This window comes from Anopheles cruzii, chromosome 2 (assembly GCF_943734635.1).
Source record: "Anopheles cruzii chromosome 2, idAnoCruzAS_RS32_06, whole genome shotgun sequence".
Lineage (NCBI taxonomy): Eukaryota > Metazoa > Arthropoda > Insecta > Diptera > Culicidae > Anopheles > Anopheles cruzii.
The window spans coordinates 52,672,906-52,692,734 of NC_069144.1; the positions used below are offsets into that span (position 1 = coordinate 52,672,906).

Sequence of the window (19,829 nt, forward strand, 5' to 3'; positions counted from 1 at the left end):
CACCATTTGATCCGCCCTCGGGCAGCATGATGCTACCATGTTTTCATGTCTCAATTATCGTCCCTCTCAGTGTAACGCCTTCGGTGAACACCTCTGTGGGGTCGTGTTTGCTGACAGGGGCCTGTCATGTGTGTGCCAACCCCTTTGGCTGGTGGTGCAGATTCTAATCAATCATATCGTGACAAGCGAGCATTGAGAGGAAATTGATGTTAGAAAATTATGTACCACCGTCGCCGTTGTCCGTGTCCAGCTGTGGCAGGCAACATGTGTTGGGAGCCCATTTTTTTCCTTCAAATAACATGCTCTCGGGACACTCAACGGCCTGTTTGGTTTCAATGAGAGGGTTCCAAAATGGCTTGCGCATTAAATCATTTCACAACGATGTTTTGAATCGTATCTATTTAAACAATCGTCCCTTCCATCGTCGTACTGCATCCATTTTCTTCGCCAATAACGATGGGCCCTCGATCTCGAAGAGGCAACGTCTTTAAAACGATGAAAAATTGCTGGAAAATTGCTTTTCTCACCTATTGCACTACGCACCGCTCAGCAAAAAACCCTAAAGCCATTAAAAAAAATCTGAAAAAAGCCATCCATTGGCGCGGCTGGTTCCAAACGGTTCATTTCGGTGCTTTTGTTGCAAGCGCGGCGCATAATCGCGCCGCGGCAGCAGCAGCACCGGTTCTCCGGAGGCCGAGACGATTAGCTCAAGGCTGGCAGAATTTTTTGTTTATTGTCCGCACTTTACGGCACTTTTTGTTTGGTGCGCCGATTCAAACCATGCCGCAGGAATTGGAAGGCCAACCGTTGGTGGTTGGTTTACCAATGCTCTCGAATCGATGCGAACCCAAACCCGGCGTGCTCCGGAGGGCAAAATGGGGGCCGGAGGTTAACAAAAATTAACCAATTCACTGTCGTCCCCTCGCGCACCTCGGAAAACCCCCTTTTCGGTGGCTGTTTTGTGGGCAGTTGTTTTTGTGGTGCTGGCAAACCGGATGACGAAGCTTTTGAGAGCACGGCTGAAATTAGCATACATTAAATTTGGAGCGTGGTGGCCTTCGGTGGCCACGCTTTGCGGTACGGAGTTGCGTTGCGGGTCCAATGCGATGCAGGAAGTGTCCCACAAAGGCGAGTGGCACAGGGACGTGTTGTTATCATCTGGTGTAGCTCCTTCGAGTACCGGCTTTTATAAGCAAGTTGGGCGCGAGTGAACAGCAGCTTATCGTATCGAATCCGACCTGATCGGAGCCGCGGCAAGAGCTGTTAAAAAGTTGCATTAAGCAAAGCGCTTAAACCACGCAACCCATTCGCCAGATATGTTGTTACACGTTTTCCTAATGATGTTGTGCGGTTAATGCAGCTGCGCTCATGTACTGTGTCGATCAATCTCTCTCACATTGTGGGGGGCCTCCAAATGTGGGGGGCCTCTATAGTTACCTTCAAGCGGAGAAGTTTCACTTTTCCAATCTAACATCGTCCCGCCGCGATCCGGATGCTGTTGGGGAGCGCCAGAAAATCGGTGAACTAATTTCTGCGGTGCGCGGTTTCATCGACGTAATGGTTTTAAAAAGGTGCTTAAGATACGTATTTTTTACGGTTTTAATGGCAGACACGTGGTAACATTTGCATGAGTTCGAAGTGAGCGCCAGTGACACGTGACAAGCCGGAATGGTTGGTTTTTGTGTTAATCGTTTCCCAAGTGGTTTGTTGTTGAGGTTTTTCTTTCAGTTTTAGATCGGTATTTTTAGAGGAATTTTTTTGCAATAAAGTCAATGTTGCTTAAAAAAATGTGTGCTAAAAAAATCACAATCCGCATTCACAAAGGTGCCTTGGTTGCGCCACAAGCAATTATTCAATTGCGCCACCGCCGGCAGAGTATTTGGCTTCGGATTTGAAAGTAAAATTTTTACCGGAGCTCAGGGGCCCGCTTTACGCACCGCTTGCCGCTAATAAGATCGTTTCCTGGCGAAATGAATCGATCCCGCGACCGGGTGACTCGCGCGTTAGCCTAAATTGTGAAAGAAAGCGAAACGTTCACCCCCCGAGTCCGCAGTGTCTCGGGCATCGTCCATTAGCATAAAGTTGTGAAGCATTAATCTGAACGACCATTGAACACCTCGGGGGCTTGCGCCGATATGGCCATGTTTGAAATAAGGTTTGCAGACCCTTTCAGTTGTGGGTTGAGTTTCGAAAGCTTCACTCTAGTGGTCTTAAAATCCTTGAAGCGATTCTAAAAAGGCCCACAGTGATGGTGTTCAGAGTGCATGTAAATTTTTAGTTTCGTCTTGAGAGCAGTCAAATGCGTGAAAACATTACGAAAGATCGCATCATCCGCGCCAGATCAGTTCCATCCGCGCTAGCACGTGGCAAAGTGAAACGAAAGTGCGCGCCACTATAAACCCGTTACGGTTAACATATCATGTATTTAGGAGTGCCAGTGAACCTCACGAGACCGTCTCTTGTACAGCATTTCACAGGAAAGTAAGAAGAAACGGTACACCGAGCAACGAGTGTTTACATTTGCATCGAACAGTGCACCTGCTGGTGAAACTCCCGGGCGGGTTTGCCTAGCTCGAACCTTAATCCCTCCTCATCACCTTCCCACCCGGGACGGGACTACGACGACGGTTCAATGAGAGCGGAACTAAATGCCTATCGGTAGAATAAGCGGAAGCGATGTCGTCGGATAGGATACACCGGTAAGTAGTGGTGGTGGGTTGTGATAAGCCCCGGTGCACAATTCGGCACGGCGGTGTTGCTGGCTGGCTGTTCGTTGATGCTAATGAAGGAAAGTCGGTGGGACTTTCTCACGCACCGCGCACAAGACCCCGGTGATTATGCTATCATTTGGTGTGTTTCCTTATTTTGCGTAAAATAATGGCTTCCAATAAGCCCTCGGTTCCCGGTTACCCTGTAGCAGGGGTTTGTGATGAATCGGTGTGGCTCTCGAGTGGGTCTTTGATAGTGATGCCTATCGCTGGAAGTAGTGTTGCTTTCAACGATTGCGAGCTAGCATTAATCCGACAACGGAAGGGCCACGTCTAAGTGGTTATGCCTTATTTTGATTGTTGCGACCCACGATTCACATTGTGTTTGCTTAAAACTGTCCTATAAGACGTTGATCGACTAAATGGAAAGGTTTTAAATGAAAACAATCAATTTTAGTTGTGCCACAAAGTTATTTTTGGTAGTTTTAGTTACACACAAGTTGGTGATTATGTTAATATATTTTCTTGTTTTCTTTTTAGAGCCGCCAAAGATGGACTGCTGGACGTGTTGCGGGAAGCGACCCGTTCGGAGGCCAACGCCAAAGATGTGGACGGTATGACACCGGTGCTGTGGGCCGCTTTCGAGGGCCATTTCGATGCTTTAAAACTCCTAGTCGCGCGCGGGTGAGTGAGGCCAAACGGGCTACTGCTAACAGTTAGTTTCTAATAACCATTATTTCCCCAACAACAGTGGTGATCCGGACAAGGCGGACCAGTTTGGCAATACGGCGCTACACCTAGCGGCTGCAAAGGGTCACCTGCAGTGCGTCGACTTTCTGGTGCAGTTTGGCGTAAACATCTACGCACTCGACATTGACCATCACAGTGCGCAGGATCTGGCGGCCATCAACAACCGGGACAACATTTTACGCTATCTGGACGGTGCCGCGGCCACACTAGAAGCTACCGACAGGTAAGCTCACACCACAAACGAGTAGAGAATTATGCTACTTCAACTACCGATCTCTCCATCGCAGGAAAAAGGCTCACGAGTTCAAAGAGCAAGCCAAAAAGAAGTCGGAAAAACGGGCCCGCGAGTTCGCGAGCCGCCAGCAGAAGCACGACCGGGAGCATGACGCAGGTGTCCGTGTGCGGCCGCATCGGCCCTCGAACATGCTGCAAGCCCTCAAACACAAGTTGTGGGCCGGAAGTCAGGGCAACCTGCTGCAGAGCCAACGGTTAACGGACCCGGTCCCACCGGCTTCTACCAAATTCAGTGCCCTCGTCGGAGGTACCGTCACGCGCGGTGGCGGTGGAGCTGTGAAGAAGCGAACCGATGCCCTGAAAGTGCGCCAGCAGATGGAAAACGGAGGTAGCTAGGGGGGGCTCTCGAAAAAGGCGGAAGAAAATCGCTCGAAGTAACGCTTATCTTTCTACCGTGAATAGATTTCAAAATTGGTGAAATGGAAGCGAACGGCAAACGGAGCGTTCGTTCGATACAGGGCCTGCGGCGGGACTCGGAAGTGCTGTACGTCGGAACGTACAGCTCCAATGACGATTCGAACGCTTCCGAGCGGCGCGGAAAACTGAAGGACGTGTTCGACGTTTCGGACTCTAACGGTGGCGGTGGTGAAGATGACGACGCGGATGAGGACAGTGGCAGTGGGACGAGCGGAAAGTACGGTACCATCTCCCGGTCTCTCAGTCAGCCCGACTTTCTGGCCAACGTTACCGACGAGGTGACGGAGGATGTGCTACTGCAGCGCCCCTCGGGATTGTTTAGCCGTCCTTCGTTTGGCAATCTGGCCTTTCCGTGGGTATCGTTCGACTTTCGCCGGGACTACCCGTTACCCGTTTTCCAAACTATTATTGTTCCCATTTTTTTCAGACGCTCGGTATCGAACGTTTTGGCCCAGCTGGGTAACGAAAATTCATCCAGTGCCTCGTCGGACGGTTCGCTAAAGGCTAAGCCAACGACGAAGGGCGCGATCAAGCCCCGCTCGCAGCTTGTGATCTCCGACTCAGAGTCGGACGTGGAAAGCTCGGACAACGAGGAGTCCGATTCGCTCGCGATACTACGATTCCTGGCGGCTTTTAAGCTGGAAGACTATTATCCAGTGTAAGGCACCGGATGAATGCCCGACGGAGACCTGCAAATATATCAATCGCATCGTCCCATTTGCTCCCCTTTGCAGGTTCCAGAAAAACGAAATCGACATGGAAACCCTCATGATGCTCACCGAAAATGACATCAAATCGTTGGGCCTTCCCCTTGGTCCATACCGGCGGCTGTGCAACGCAATACAGGAACGAAAGGAGGCCCTCGCGCAGCCCGGCACCATTACCGACAGTCGGCTTTAAGTCTACGCGGCCCGAGTAACGTTCTGTAACATAGCGCCTGTGGCGTGAAGGGGGGTCCTCTGGGGATTCGCATTTAATTTGCCTGTACAGTGTGCCTAGTGCGTTAGGTTTCTCTAGTTAGTTACGCTTCTTTTATTCGCGTACTGTTCAGCACGCGTGCTGTGCTGAAGTAAATTATTACGAATTTTATCGAACTACTTGCTACACCTGAACTGAATGAAAAGCCCGAAATCACACGAAGAAAACTGTCGTTTATTATTGTCAACAAAATTACAAACAACGGCACACTTGCGCTGAAATGTTGCCATACTCCGCCATACTCGAGGCAGCAACTTGCCAAGCTTCAGTCGTACTTGTACTGCTCAATGGAGTTTTCTAGCAGAAGAAATATTTTCTCCGGTGTCATTCCACTGCCTGTGGGCAAAAAATGAAAAGGGGGAAATTAAAGCGATCGTCATCGAAGTGCTGAGTTCCAGGATCGCACCCATGCTTAACCAAACATCCGGCAGTTCGGCATCGCGCCGTGCTGCTCGCAGCGCATTTCGAATTGCGTACGTGACGACAGGACTAAGCGACAGAGCCGGCTCACCGGTGGTTTTGGCGCGCAGCACACCACCCTCGCTGACGCTTTTGGTCAGAAACGAAACTCGAAAGTCAACCGGAATGTCACGACAGCCGGGCACCTTATAGTTCCAGGAGCGATTGTTGACCAGAGCACCATCCTTCGGATCGTACACGAGTGCCTCAGTCAGATAGTACCCCAGGCCCATCACGAACGCCCCTTCGATCTGGCCGACATCGATTCCGGGGTTCATGCTTTCACCGACATCCTCCAGTATATCGACGCGCCGTACCACAACCTGACCGGTGAGAATGTCCACCTCAACCTCTCCGCATGCAACGCCCCAAACCGTGTACGGCCGGATGTCGCTCGGTGTAGCGAAGTATGCGGCCTGCAGATCAACCTCGTCAAACGAGGCACTACGGACCACCTCCAGCCAGCTTTTGGACCTCAGCATCGATCGGTATGGTTTGAGACGCTCCAGCAGAATTTCGCAACACTTCTTAACGGCCTAAAAGTAGACATAGAAAAGCATGTAACATACCCAGCAGAATGGCGGAACAGGTCGTTTACCGCAGTTGCTCCGTCAGTGGCCTGGCTGTGCTGTGAGCCATCTGAGTTTGCGTTCAGCAAACTGTTCGTCGGCTTCACGGTGATCTTCTCCAGCGGCAGCCCGAGCAGGTGGGCCGCAACCTGGGCGACCTTGGTGTTGATGCCCTGGCCCATCTCGATGCCGCCGTGCACGATCGAAACCGAACCATCATCGTTGTGGATCGACACGACCGCATTCTTCATCGAGTGGATCTCGAGCGGATACTGCATTGGCATCACGGCAATGCCCCGCTTGTGCCACCGGTTGTCCCGGTTGAAGCTTTCGATCGCCACACGCCGCTCATCGTACGCCACCTGCCTTCGGAAGCGGGGTAGCAGCTGGTGCATTTTGTTCTCCCGCGCAATGTTCACCATCCGCACGTCGATCGGATCGAGTCCGGTCCGGTGCGCGATGTGCTCCATGATGTTCTCGATCATAGCAATACCCTCGGAGGTGCCCGGAGACCGGGCCCACGTATTCGGCGGCACATCCGTCCGGGCGACCTTTCCCCGTAGCTTCCAGCTGTCGGTGCGGTAACAGTTTTTGAACATATCGCTCGTTTGACCGCCGAGCATCAGGTTGACGGTGGCACCGTCGTCGTGGATGTACGTATGGCTAAGCTTGCCGATACGACCGCTCCGATCGACCGATACTTCGTACTCGCTCACACTACCCGCCCGCTTTCCGGTCGCTGACATGGTCGTCTCGAGTGGCAGGATCATGCGCACCGGGCGCCCGGTGCGGTGTGCGGCCACGGCACAAGCGCAAGCCATTTGACTCGCGTACGTCAGCTTCAAACCGTACGAACCGCCAAGCCGCTTTACGACGACGTTCAGGAAGCTCTCCGTGGTACCGAGAGCCTGCGAGATGGCGATCTGCACATGATCGAGCCACTGAGTGGCACAGAACACATCCATCGAATCGGCTTGCGGTACGCAGAAGCACGCCTGCGTTTCCATCGGGTAGTGGTATTGGCCGCGAAGATCGAACCTTCCCGCCACGGTAATCGGCCCGTCCCGTGCCTGGCGGTGCTTAGCTCCACGGCGATCATACGGCTGATCGGTCACGCGACTGAACTCGAGCGCATCGTAAACATCCTGCACCGTCGGCATGACCGGGCGGTTGCTTGTCTTCCGGTACTCGACCCGCACACACTGAGCCGCTCGGTTGGCCAGCTCGAAGCTCTCCGCACACACGATCCCCACCACCTGGCCCACGAACTGTACCTGACCGCTGCAGAATATTTCGTCCACCTCCCGGGCACCCATCTCCAGCGGCATGTAGTTGTTGAAGCCCGGTACATCCTTCGCGCACAGGAACGCCACCACCCCGGGCAGTTCCAACGCGTCGGAAGCATCGATCTGGACGATCCGACACTGTTGTTCGGTGGCCAACACCAGGGCACCGTGTAACTCGTTCGGCAGCCGCGGCATGTCGTTGATGAACTCCGCTTCTCCGGCACACTGGGCCAACGCTTCCAGCTTCGGCACATTCTTCGTCAGGGGCCACCGCTTCCGGTAGGTGTCGTACGTTTGCTGACCGGACGAAACGGCCGGTCGCTCTACGGCGAACGCTCCACTGCCCATCAGCCGGCCCCTCACCTCCGGGTGGATGCTAAGCGCGAAACGGTACAGCAGCGACAGAGCCAGCTGCTTCCGGTAATCGGGCGATGCATCCGGCAGCACGGCGTCGGGTTTCAGTTCGCTCGCCAGGAGCGTCAGTGCCTGGGCAAGGGTTTCATTAGTGGCCAGTGGTTTCCCCACCAGCAGTGCTTCCGTTTTGCGGGCATGAACAAACATCGGGTTGATGCCACCGTAACAGATGGTGCTCGAGATGCACTGCTTCTCGTCCGGGCAGACACGGAACAGGAACGCCGCGTTCACGGTGGCCCGGGAGTTTTGGGCTACGGGCATAATTTTGTACGACCGGAAGGCGGTGTTGGTGGGATCGTGCGGTGGCAACTCGATCGCCCGAATGATCTTCCGGCCCATGTTGAGCTTCAGGAAGTCCAACGGTGACACGTGGATGGTGCTCTGCTTGTTGATCACTGCAATGCGCACACAAAAACGCAGGTAAGGCATAAGGCGGTAACGGAAAACGGTCACTAAGCTTACTTATCGACAGCGTTGCTTCGGCGGCCTCCAGTAGGAGAAACACATCCGACGGGAACTCCGGGTGCTGATGTTTGATCATCAGATTGCCAGCGATTGTTCCGACGTTCCGAATCGGCAGGTTGGCCACCTGCCGGATGTGATCCGCCAAATACGTGCAGTACAGGAAGTTTCGATTCTCTTCGGCTACGTCCTCAAGGATGGCGATCAGCTCCGTCAGTGTAGTGCCAGCTCCGACCGTGAGCGATGTTTCCACCTTGTGTCCCCGGAGCTCCTCGATCGAGCTGACGTCAATGAAGACCTGCAAGTCGTCCGGACGGCGATACACACCGTGGGCGGTGTTGCCCCCCACCAGCGTATAGGGCTGGCCTTCGATGGAGTCAAGAACGTCGAACGCGCCCTCTAGCGTGACCACTCGGAACCACTTTCGACCATCGCGAAACTCAAGCCGCCGTGTCAGCGTGCCCTCGGTAGCTTTCTGAGTTCGGGGACAGAGCGTCAGCTCTTCGATATCCGTCAGCTCGGGTTCGGGACCGCTGGCAAACGTTCGGAACGCCTCCAGGATCGGTCGATAGCCGGTGCATCGGCACACATTCCCATCGAAGGCTGCCTCAATCTGAGCCGCGGTCAGTGGAACCGCATCCGGTTTGTTCCGTTGCGAGGCCAGTAACCCGTACATACTCATCACCATCCCGGGCGAACAGTAACCGCACTGGGAACCGCCGTACTCGGCCAACCGTTGCTGCACCGGATGATAGGAGCCACGCCGTCGTCCACCGATCCCTTCCACCGTTAGGATGTCATGTCCGTGGCAGGACAACACCGGCAAGAGGCACTAATTTTACGGGGGGTGGACATCACAGTCTTCAAAGTTGGGATAGGATGTTCTGGCTATCTGGGCGGGGTGTACTCACCGAATTGGCAGCCCACGAGTGACGCTCCTTTGAGATGGGGTGATGGCCACTTATGGTGACGACGCAAGCACCGCAGCCACCCTCGCGGCACATAAATTTCGTGCCCTTCAAATGGGCTCGATCGCGAATGAACGTATTCAACGAGGTGTCCACCGGTACGGTGGTGCCGTTTACTAAAATGGACAAAACGGAACGGATTAAATGGTTGAGTTGATTGTTAACCGAATTCGCTAGTGAGGAATGCTGTGTCGCACGTGTATCCGACATGTATTATTCATCAACCAGTAGCCCAATTTATGGATACTTTATCATCCGATATTTAGTTCGACACTAAACTTTTAGCTTTATGCTGATGGAAAGTGCGTATGGTGTTTGCGTTAACGTCCGAATAGATCGGTTATTCACATTCAAACTCACTGCTCACTGTCCTCAACATTTTTCTTCAAAACTCGCACAAAACCTATAACGCGGATAGCGGCACTTTTGACGGCACTTTAAATCAACGCCTTTTTCCAGACTCCACATTCCACGACACGTTCCCGTCCCGGGGCGCCGTTATGGTCGGCGCGCACCTACCCGTGTAAAGTTGTCCATTGATCGTAAACCGTACGTCGTCCATGGTCCGGAACGAAGAGAGCGATGACGTAGGCAGCGCAGGCGGCGATCCAAGTAGGCATGCGCACTGGTTCGTTGCAACCGAAGAACTGTGGCGGACTGTTCGGATCCGATCGAAGCCACACGCCCGGTGGCTCCATGGCCACGGCCGAAGTGGCCGATTGGCGCCGATAAAGGTGAAGAAAGGTAACACCGAGCAACGCGCGGCCTCGTGAGATCTCCTCATCTTCGCACTGGCACAGACCGAAAACGAGAAAGGACGGTACGCGGTCCGGCGGCGCACTCAGGCGTACGACACGATACGGCTGCGTGAGGTAGATGTGTGTACTTTACCGCTTCAATGAATCAAACGCCCCCCACGGCCGAATCTAACCAGATCACGCCATGTTCCACCGCGCGCCGGTGGGGCGTTAGGTCCAACCAACCCTTTCAGTCATCAATCGGCCGCCGTCGGTTCGCCACGATGTTCGCCAAGTTTACCATCAACGGAAAGCCATACCGGGGTAGTAGTGCAGCAGCAGTGTGGGGTACTTTTGGGCTCTTCTTAGTTCTCCACCGTTCCACCTTCGTTTCCACAGTTTCTCCGGATCAGCTCCCGGTAAATATGTCGCTGAACACCTTCATCCGCACCGAGGCGCCACATCTCACCGGGACCAAGTGGATGTGTCTGGAAGGGGGTTGCGGTGTCTGCATTGTGCACGTAGAAGGGACGCATCCAGTGACACGGCAACGTACGGCTTTCTCCGTCAATTCGGTTAGTGGCGCCCGATTTCTCCAAAGTACAAAAGTTTTGACTTCCTGTTAAAGTGTCTGTTTTCGGTGCTATCCTGCCACGGCATGGACGTGCGCACGGTCGAAGGGATCGGCTCGAAGGCTTCCGGCTACCATCCGGTACAGGAACGCCTCGCGCAGATGAACGGCACCCAGTGTGGATTCTGTTCACCCGGCATGGTGATGAGTATGTACGGGTTGCTCGAATCAAAGGGCGGCACGGTCACGATGGCCGACGTGGAAGGTGCCCTGGCGGGGAACATTTGTCGCTGCACCGGTTATCGACCGATTCTGGATGCGTTCAAATCGTTCGCCGTTGATGGACCGCCTCGGGAGTCATCGATTCCCGGGTCGTCGCACTGTTCCACCGACATCGAAGACCTTCCGCGGAGCTGTAGCGACGCGGATCAGTGTCCGAAGCCCTGTTCGGCGCGGGAATCTGCGGACGAAAGGGTCGACTTGCGGTGCGACAACAACCGCCGCTGGTACCGTGTCCGGACGGTGGATGAAATCTTCGAAATCATCGCCCCGATCGACGACGGGGCGTATATTCTGGTAGCCGGCAACACGGGCCACGGAGTGTACCGAAGGAGCCCGCAGCTACGCGCCTTTATCGATGTGCGAATGGTGGAGGAACTACACAATTACTGGATCGGCAGTACGGTCATCGTCGGGGCTAACGTCCCGTTGGCGGAGTTTATCGAGATACTGCGAGAGGCCGCGAAGAAGGATCGCCGGTTTTCGTACTGCACGGAAGTGGCCCGGCACGTCCAGGAGGTGGCCCATCCGGCGGTGCGCAATGTCGGAACCATAGCCGGCAATCTGTCCCTCAAGCATCAGCACCCCGAGTTCCCGTCCGATTTGTTCGTGCTGTTCGAAGCCCTCGGTGCAGAGATGACCATCGGTAAGTGGGGGCAGCACCTTCTGGGATAATCTGCTAACATTCTGCCTTCCTGTCCACAGTCGATGCGAATGGTTCGATCTACAAGCTACTACCGAGTCAGTTCCTCGGCTTCGAAATGCGCAAGCGCATAATGCTCAATATAACGCTGCCCTCGCTTGACCCGGACCAGTTCGTGTTTCGATCGTACAAAGTGGCGCCGAGGGCGCAGAACGCGAAAGCGTACGTTAATGCCGCGTTTCTGGTGCGTCTCTGTGCACGCAAAATCGACGTGGAACACGCGCGGCTCTGCTTCGGTGGCATCGCACCGAGCGTAAGTGTACTTCCCCCTCGGCCGGGTTTCGATCGATTGCTCAAGACCTTCATTCGGTTTTTTGTAGTTTTCCAGGGCCGCCGCCACCGAGCAGTTCGTGAAGGGGAAGAACTTGTTCAACAACATCGCACTTCAGGGAGCGCTTGCCACATTGAACGGGGAGCTACCGCATGACGAGCAGGCTGTTCTGCCTAGTTCCGCCTACCGCCGACAGGTGGCCGTTGGACTGTTGTACCGTTTTGTCCTGCAGATTTCACCACGTGATCGTCGCGTGGCCAACCCACTCGTCCGCACCGGCGGTACACCGCTCGTGAGGTCCCTTTCGAGTGGTAGCCAATCGTTCGATACGTACCCCACGAACTGGCCACTGACGCAGGCACTGCCAAAACTGGAAGCTTTCAACCAAACGGCCGGGGAAACGGTGTACGTAAACGATCTTCCCGCCCGGCCGGATGAGCTACAGGCTGCTTTCGTGCTGGCGACATCCGCTCGCTGCGTGATCCTGAGCATCGACCCGGCACGGGCCCTAGCCCTGCCGGGCGTGGTGGCGTTCTATTCCGCCCAAGATCTTCCGCAGGGCGTGAACGACTTTGGGGCCCTCAAGCAGAATGTCAACACGACGTTCTTCCTCAACCCGGTGGTGGAGCAGATATTCTGCGCCGGTCGTGCCCTGTACCACGGCCAACCGGTGGGGATCGTAGTGGCCACGACGCAAGCGCTGGCCAATGAGGCAGCCTCGTTGGTGGCGATTAGCTATGGGCCTCCCGATCCCGGGCCTATTTTTCCTACGCTCGCCGATGTCCTAGAGGCCGGTGCCATGGAACGGATCGCAACGCTGCAGGAAGACATGGTGGGTCGGGCGTACCACCGGGCATCGGTTGGAGGGGCAAGCCACCTGACCGGGACATCGGTGTTTGGAAGTCAGGTTCACTTTACGCTCGAACCACAGAGCTGCCTGTGCGTTCCGACCGACGATGGAGGGATGGACGTGTATAGTGCGTCACAGGCTAGCCATCTGGTGCAGTTGGCCGTCTCGAAGGTGGTGGGACTGGCGCAGAGCAGAATCAACGTAATTATCCGTCCAGTCGGGGGATCGTACGGAGGCAAGTTCACCCGATCGGCTTGGATTGCCTGTTGTGCGGCGTTGGCCGTACATCACACGAAACGCCCGGTTCGGATGATCGTTCCATTCGAAACCGCCACCAGCGCGATTGGAAAGCGCATTGGAGCGCACTGCCCGTACGATGTGTACTTCGATTCGAACACCGGCAAGATCCTGAAGCTGTCGGCCGTTTACATCCAGGACTTTGGGTCGTCGAACTACGAGTCGGTGGCAACGCCGTTCCGGGAATCGTTCAAGAGTTGCTACCAAAACGGCACCTGGCGGTTGCAGATGCGCGGTGCGCTTACCGACTCACCCAGCACGACCTGGTTGCGATCTCCGGGAACGGCCGAAGCGATTGCCCTGATCGAAACGGTCATGGAGCACATTGCGTTCGCCGGTGGGCTGGATCCGCTCGCGGTGCGGCTGGCAAACATGGATTCGGCTAGCAATATGCCAACTCTTCTGCGAAACTTTGTCCGAGATGTGGACTTTAACACCCGCAAGGCCGCCGTCGAGCGGCACAACGAGATGAACCGCTGGAAGAAACGAGGTATCGCGATCGTTCCGATCGGACATCCACTATCGTACCCCGGAGGCATGAACGCCTGGGTGTCGATCTACCATGTCGATGGAAGCGTGGCCGTCACGCACGGTTGCATCGAGATGGGCCAGGGTGTCAACACGAAGGTGGCCCAGGTTACGGCACACATCCTTGGCATTCCACTCGCGAAGATCTCGGTAAAACCGCACTCATCGCTCAGCTCACCGAATTCCTTTCTTACGGGTGGCAGCATCGGCACCGACATGGTGACGTACTGCGTGAAGCGAACCTGCGAGATGCTCCGGGAACGGATACGCCCCGTGCGGGACGATAATCGGACCGCGTCCTGGGAGGCGACGGTGCAGACCTGCTACCAGCGGGGTATCGATCTGACCGCTTCGTACAAACTGCGCCGGGCCGATATCCAGCCGTACACCGTGTGGGCGCTGTGCTGTGCGGAAGTCGAAGTGGATCTACTCACCGGCCAGGTGCAGGTCCCGCGGGTCGACATACTGGAAGATACGGGCGAGAGCATGAACCCGCTGCTGGACATTGGCCAGATCGAGGGTGCGTTCATGATGTCCCTTGGACTGCACCTTCTGGAAGATCTGCGGTACGATCGGGAGACCGGTGCGTTGGTGAACAACCGAACGTGGAACTATAAGCCACCGACCGCACGGGACATTCCGATCGACTTGCGGGTCCATTTGCTCCAGAAAAGTTCCAACCCAGCCGGAGTGTTACGCTCGAAAGCGACCGGTGAACCGGCGTACAATTTGGGTGTGACCGTGGCGTTCGCCCTCCGGTACGCTCTCTGTGCCGCCCGCCGAGATGCTGGCCTGCCGCGGGAATGGATCGAGTTAGGTACTTAGATGTTTGGCCGCACCCAGCGTTGATCGACACAAATCGTTCACACTTTCGATCTCTTTCAGGAACATCGTTGACGGTGGAGAAGATACTGTCACTCGCCGGAAACACGATCGATCAGTTCGTGCTCCATTGACACCCTGGCGATCAAGTAAAATTGTGGTTTAGCAAGATCAATAAATTAAACGGTTGGCGAATGCTTAGAGTTTGATATAATTTATTCGTATCGCTAGTAAAGGTGGTGAGAAGAATTGTTAAACAGTAAAAACCGACCATGCTTTCCAGTCCAGGAAATAAAACCGACGAAGGGAAAGGGAGGTTTCTTGAGAGAACTCGAGCTCGATCAATCATTTCGCTTATCATCACATCTTTCTTATCGGACAAAAAATACACAATAACGAACTCTCGAGTCCCAAAGATGTCCATAGGAGATATAGACCAGCAGCCGCGTGAGGTCACGCGCCCCAAACCACCAAATTGCCGGCCGCGGATTGTACTGTCTATACTGTTTCGCTGTGCTCTGTGTGCTCTGGAAACAGCATCTTGTTGCCATCTGCCGGCTACGTGGGTGCTCGTTATCTCTGATTCCAGGTGCGAATAGATTATTCATTAAGTCCAGTTAGGTTTATCTACTATTGCTACTCTACTCAAAAAAGGCCATCTAGGGCGAAGCCTGCTTGCGGAAGCGTATCGCGAAATATCGGTCACTCTGTGCGCAAGTCGTTCATTCAAACTCGCTCTATACCGGTTCGCGCAAGCTGTCACTCTGATAATAGGCACGACCATTGTTGCTCCGGTCCGTCCGGCTCGTTATCACTAGTAATTACGTCCTAGAGAGGCGCTTAATTTATCACGTGTGTGCCGCCCTTGGACTGGCGTCGTCTTGAGCGAAGTACAACAACTCCTACAACTGGCGGGTTGGCAGAGCGCTGAAGAAGCTATCATTCGTTAGGTCGCTAGATTTGCTACAGGACTTTGCTAAGCTAAGCTGCACTAAAACTGCACTTCCCTTCCCTAAATACGGCACTTTGCGTGTGTCTGGTAAGTCTTTGATGTTCCTGGGTATTCCGCTTCTAGGATTTCCGCCCCGTCGATTACAATATCAAACATGCCAGTTCGCGGCTGACCTTTTTGTACATCCAAAGCTAGTCCAAAGATACAAAGACTCGATAGGAACGTTGCACGGGTGGGCTCTCTAATCGGTGTGCCTACGCCACCTGCTGCATCTGGTACAGTTTGGCGTAGATCCGATTCAACGCCATCAGATCGTCGTGCGTGCCGGACTCCACCACCACGCCGTTCTGGATGACACAGATCAGGTCCGCATTCTGGATGGTGGTCAGCCGGTGCGCGATGATCACACACGTCCGGCCCGTCCTCGCATGATCCAGCGCACTCTGGACGATCTTTTCGCTCTGATTATCGAGCGCCGACGTGGCCTCGTCCAGCAGCAGGACTCGCGGATTGCGCACCAAAGCCCGGGCGATGGCGATCCGCTGCTTCTGGCCGCCGGACAGCTGCGCTCCCTTCGTACCGAGACTAGTGTCGTAGCCTTTCGGTAGGTTAACGATGAACTCGTGAATGTTGGCCATCTTGGCCGCTTCGATCACCTCGGGCATCGGGATGTCGCGCGAGTTGTCACCGTACGCAATATTTTCCGCTATCGTCCGATCGAACAGGACCGGCTCCTGGGACACCAGACCCATCTGCGAGCGGATACGGTTGAGCGAAAACTCCGTCGTCGTGATACCATCGATGTCCTGACAGAAAGGCGAGCCCAGGATTAGGCCTCTCGTATAAACAGACCTCACAAGCCCCACAACTTACCACTTTGCCACTGTCGGGGTCGTAGTAGCGCAGCAGCATCTGTATGCAGGTCGACTTGCCACATCCGGACGGGCCGACCAAGGCCACCGTTTGCCCTTTGCCAATGTTGAGATTCAATCCCTGCAGCACCGGAACGGTGGGCCGCGTCGGGTAGCGGAACTCTACGTCGGTGAACTTAATCTCACCCTCGGTACGCTGCAAAGGGAAAGCAAAACCGTGGGTCATATGAGGAGTTCCGGTGCTAACCTGACAACAAACTGACCTGCGTCAGCGAGTGATACGTGGAGGACGGATTGTGCATTCTTGGTGTACGGTCCAGTAGCTTCATCAGACGGCCGGCGGAAAGAATGGCCGAGTTGACGTTGGGCGCATAGGCCAACGCTTGTCCCAACATCCACGCACCGAAGATGAGCGCTTCCGAGACTCTGCGAACGGAGACAAAGGTCACAAACACCGCTCAAACTCACATTCGACCCTTTGATCTTACTTGATCACATCCTTGTACTCGAGTTCCTTCTCCGAGACCAGCTTGCCACCGTAGAACAGCGCCAAACCGTATCCAGCGAAGGGCATCACCTGACCGAGCGCAAACACGGTCCCGCGCAGTCGTGTCTTCTTACGGCACGCGTGGTCAATCTTAACCGTCTCTTGGGCGTACCGCTCGAGGACGTACTTCTCCTGTCCCAGGCTGGCCACGGTACGAATGTTGGAGATGGCCTCCACCGCCAGTTTCGTTGCACCCTCGGTGGATTGCTTTTCCTTCAGCCCGCTCGACTCCATGTAGCGCGACTCGAGCGTGATCGAGGCCAGCGTCACCGGGATGGCAACGATCGAGACGAGCGTAAGGTTCCAGGAGTAGAAGAACGAGATGCCCACGCCGATGCAGATGGTCGAGGCGGCCTGAAGCAGCGAGCCGATCCGCGTCCCGGTGGCTCCCTGAATACTGGCACAGTCTCCCGAAAGCCGGGCACACAGTGCTCCGACCGCGTTGCGGCTCTCGTCGAACCAGGCCATCTCCTGGCTTACGATGGCCTTGAACGATTTCTGTCGCAACCGCGACGTTAGCCGCACGCCTGCAATATTAAACAGATACGTCTGGAAGAAGGTGCCCAGTCCGGTGATGAGGCCCAGCATCAGAAACAGCAGCGAGTAAAAGTTGGACTCCTCCTTCACGTACTCGGGATCGGCCACGGACAGGATCTGCAAGCGATCGCGGTTAGTTCTCTACTCTACGGTTCTCTCTACTCTCAGATCCCTCTACTTACACCGTACATTTCACCGAAGAGGACCGCAAAGGCCGGGAACGAAGCACCGACTACGATGGCAGCGGCACACCCGAACAGAATGTACGGCCACTCCGGCGAGTTTAGCTTCAGTAGTCGCATCAACGACACCGGGTACACCTCCTCCTGCTCTTCTTCGGCCTTCTCCTCCGACTTGCCACTGTCCGACTCGTCGTCGGAGGAGTCTTCTACCGAGTCGGAAGGAGAACCGTCATTCACGGGCACCCCGTCGCTGGCCTCATCTTCTGCCGCCTTCTGCGAACCACTCGCCACGACCAGCTCGTAGTAGAGACCCCGGGAGGCCATCAGGGTGTCGTGTGTTCCCTGCTCCATCACGATGCCCTTGTCGATGTACACTATTTTGTCCGCGTTCGTGATGGTCGACAGTCGGTGGGAAACGACGAGCGTCGTGCGTCCCTTACTTGCACGCTCCAGCGCATCCTGGACGCGGCGTTCCGAGTTGGGATCCAGGGCCGAGGTCGCTTCGTCGAGCAGCAGAATCTTCGGGTTGCGTACCAACGCCCGGGCAATGGCGATCCGTTGCTTCTGGCCACCGGAGAGCTGTGCTCCCCGTTCGCCGATCATCGTACCGTATCCGTTCGGCAGTTTCATGACGAAACTGTGACAGTTCGCTATCTTGGCCGCCCGCTCGATATCGCTTTGGCTGGCGCTCGGATTGCCGTACCGGATGTTATCGGCAATGGTCGTCGCAAACAGCACCGGTTCCTGACCGACCACACCGATCATCGAGCGTAGCCAGCCAATGTTTAGTTCGCTCACTCTCGTACCATCGATCGTCACTGAACCCTGCGGGGAGGAACCAACCAGCCGTTATAGTAAACCTAACCCCAAATAAAACGCCCCTGGTGATGATCTTCTACTCACACTCAAAGGATCGTACAGCCGTTGGATCAACTGAAGACACGTTGATTTACCGCACCCGGATGGTCCAACGAGTGCGACAGTTTGGCCCGTGGGAATGTCCAGATTTAGGCCTTGCAGCACCTGCACATCATTTCGGGCCGGATAGCGGAAGAATACGTTCGTAAACTTGATGTTTCCGTGCACCGTGCTCGGTTGCAGCCCGGCATCCCCCAGCGCATCGATATCCGGTATGCGATCGATCACGGAAAATATCGTAGCCGCCGAACCCTTGGCCGTCGAGAACGCTTCCAAGTGTGGCGACGATAGGCCCAAGTTTTGCGCCCCGGCCAGCACCCCAAACAGCACGATGATCAGGACCGCCGGTGTGTAATCCTTGATGTCCTTGCCACGATCGTCCAGGATCAGACTGATGCCGTACCAGAAGGCCAGCGCGTAGCAGCAGTAAATGATGAACCACATGATGCCCCCTCCGATGCCGGAAAAGAGGCCCTTCCGGCGCCCGTTATGCTCGGCACTGGCCAGCCGCTCCCGGTAGCGGTCCTGCTCCTTTCGCTCGCCCCCAAACGCCACCACCGTCCGGATGCTGCCCAACACTTCCTCGGCCACGGCACCGGCCGATGAGTACGCTTTCAGTTCCTTCTCCGTCAGGGTGCTTTGCATCTGTGCGGGGGAAAAGTGGCACGAAAGGCGTTAAAGTATTGAGCTTCGCGGGGCTTGGCTACCCGCCCCATACCGACCTTGGCCACGAACGCCGTCGCTAGGATGATGATTGGAGCGCAGCTGAGAATCACGAGCGTTAGCTTCCAGCCGTAGAAGAACGAAAATATCACAGAAATAACGAACGACATCACCAGGTACGTGAAGATCGAAAGCTTCTCGCCGATGCCTTCCTTCAGCTTGTCCAGATCGCTGCCGGAGGGCCAAAAGTGCCGTTAGAATGGGATGGACCCCCCGTTCGACTCCTTGATACTTACTCCGTAATGCGCACCGCAAAGCTGTCGTCGCTGTTGAGATCGTACCAGGTCATGTCTTGGCGCAGGACCGCCTTCAGGAACAGCTGCCGAATGCGGCTGATCTGTCGCTGGGCGGACCGGTTGATGCAATCGACGCTAAGGGTAGCAAAAATGAACTGTAGCACCGTAACGGCCACCACACCGAGCCCGAAAGCTTTGGCGTCCTCCATGATGGCGGCACTGTTCTCTGCCTCGGTCGCGTTGACCCTTTTGCGCGGAAAAGAAAATGGAATGCACTCAGTCATTGCGGACGGAGAGGATCGCTTATTGATTTGTTTGTTTGTGCGAGATACTTACAGCACTCGGCCACCACCGAAGATCGACAGGATGGCCGTGTCGGTGGACTTCCCGATGCCGATGGTACGATCGACCAGGAGCGTGGTGAACTCGCCGTACAGGATGACACCGTACGGTAGGCCGAGAGACGCCATCGACGCCAGTAGAATGCCCAGCAACGTGG

The 19,829-nt window shown here is 55.2% G+C and overlaps 4 protein-coding genes across 5 annotated transcripts; 2 read left to right on the top strand and 2 right to left on the bottom strand.

The window, feature by feature from the left end:
• The first annotated feature begins 2,612 nt into the window (after positions 1–2,612).
• Positions 2,613–5,273, top strand: LOC128267611 (pre-mRNA splicing regulator USH1G). Its single transcript, XM_053004491.1, has 7 exons — positions 2,613–2,699; positions 3,249–3,392; positions 3,460–3,681; positions 3,746–4,080; positions 4,155–4,521; positions 4,597–4,827; positions 4,904–5,273. The coding sequence occupies exons 1-7, from the start codon at positions 2,677–2,679 to the stop codon at positions 5,067–5,069; spliced, it is 1,488 nt and encodes a 495-aa protein (XP_052860451.1). The 5' UTR covers positions 2,613–2,676; the 3' UTR covers positions 5,070–5,273.
• A 139-nt stretch (positions 5,274–5,412) lies between these two features.
• Positions 5,413–9,867, bottom strand: LOC128268010 (xanthine dehydrogenase/oxidase-like). Its single transcript, XM_053004997.1, has 6 exons — positions 9,825–9,867; positions 9,249–9,421; positions 8,338–9,169; positions 6,205–8,270; positions 5,554–6,142; positions 5,413–5,483 (listed from the first exon to the last, which is right to left on the bottom strand). The coding sequence occupies exons 1-6, from the start codon at positions 9,865–9,867 to the stop codon at positions 5,413–5,415; spliced, it is 3,774 nt and encodes a 1,257-aa protein (XP_052860957.1).
• A 459-nt stretch (positions 9,868–10,326) lies between these two features.
• LOC128267992 (uncharacterized) lies at positions 10,327–14,497 on the top strand. The gene is made up of 6 exons (XM_053004975.1): positions 10,327–10,366; positions 10,442–10,617; positions 10,671–11,538; positions 11,598–11,848; positions 11,916–14,358; positions 14,427–14,497. Exons 1-6 carry the CDS (start codon positions 10,327–10,329, stop codon positions 14,495–14,497), a joined length of 3,849 nt encoding a protein of 1,282 aa, XP_052860935.1.
• A 106-nt stretch (positions 14,498–14,603) lies between these two features.
• On the bottom strand, positions 14,604–19,485 carry LOC128278234 (multidrug resistance protein homolog 49). Of its 2 annotated transcripts, none has more exons than XM_053016914.1 (8): positions 19,331–19,485; positions 19,094–19,265; positions 18,357–19,016; positions 17,454–18,278; positions 16,676–17,388; positions 16,479–16,613; positions 16,189–16,429; positions 14,604–16,121 (listed from the first exon to the last, which is right to left on the bottom strand). In XM_053016914.1, the coding sequence occupies exons 1-8, from the start codon at positions 19,381–19,383 to the stop codon at positions 15,570–15,572; spliced, it is 3,351 nt and encodes a 1,116-aa protein (XP_052872874.1). In that variant the 5' UTR covers positions 19,384–19,485; the 3' UTR covers positions 14,604–15,569. The 2 variants fall into 2 exon arrangements, with proteins under 2 accessions (XP_052872874.1, XP_052872873.1); XM_053016913.1 differs by having other exon boundaries at positions 16,189–16,383; positions 16,451–16,613.
• Positions 19,486–19,829: the final 344 nt, after the last annotated feature.

What these genes read in the sequence shown, in the direction of transcription:
- LOC128267611 (XM_053004491.1), top strand. Translation starts at nt 2,677, where the DNA reads ATGTCGTCGGATAGGATACACCG. An exon ending in AAACTCCTAGTCGCGCGCGG is followed by an intron (nt 3,393 to 3,459) that starts GTGAGTGAGGCC and finishes CCCCAACAACAG; the next exon opens with TGGTGATCCGGACAAGGCGG. An exon ending in CTGGAAGACTATTATCCAGT is followed by an intron (nt 4,828 to 4,903) that starts GTAAGGCACCGG and finishes TCCCCTTTGCAG; the next exon opens with GTTCCAGAAAAACGAAATCG.
- LOC128268010 (XM_053004997.1), bottom strand. Translation starts at nt 9,867, where the DNA reads ATGGACGACGTACGGTTTACGATCAATGGACAACTTTACACGG. An exon ending in CAATGGACAACTTTACACGG is followed by an intron (nt 9,422 to 9,824) that starts GTAGGTGCGCGC and finishes TGTCCATTTTAG; the next exon opens with TAAACGGCACCACCGTACCG. An exon ending in GGATGTTTGGTTAAGCATGG is followed by an intron (nt 5,484 to 5,553) that starts GTGCGATCCTGG and finishes TTTTGCCCACAG; the next exon opens with GCAGTGGAATGACACCGGAG.
- LOC128267992 (XM_053004975.1), top strand. Translation starts at nt 10,327, where the DNA reads ATGTTCGCCAAGTTTACCATCAACGGAAAGCCATACCGGG. An exon ending in CAACGGAAAGCCATACCGGG is followed by an intron (nt 10,367 to 10,441) that starts GTAGTAGTGCAG and finishes TCGTTTCCACAG; the next exon opens with TTTCTCCGGATCAGCTCCCG. An exon ending in CGGTGCAGAGATGACCATCG is followed by an intron (nt 11,539 to 11,597) that starts GTAAGTGGGGGC and finishes TCCTGTCCACAG; the next exon opens with TCGATGCGAATGGTTCGATC.
- LOC128278234 (XM_053016914.1), bottom strand. Translation starts at nt 19,383, where the DNA reads ATGACCTGGTACGATCTCAACAGCGACGACAGCTTTGCGGTGCGCATT. An exon ending in GGCTGTACGATCCTTTGAGT is followed by an intron (nt 18,279 to 18,356) that starts GTGAGTAGAAGA and finishes TCCTCCCCGCAG; the next exon opens with GGTTCAGTGACGATCGATGG. An exon ending in ACCCCGACAGTGGCAAAGTG is followed by an intron (nt 16,122 to 16,188) that starts GTAAGTTGTGGG and finishes CCTTTCTGTCAG; the next exon opens with GACATCGATGGTATCACGAC.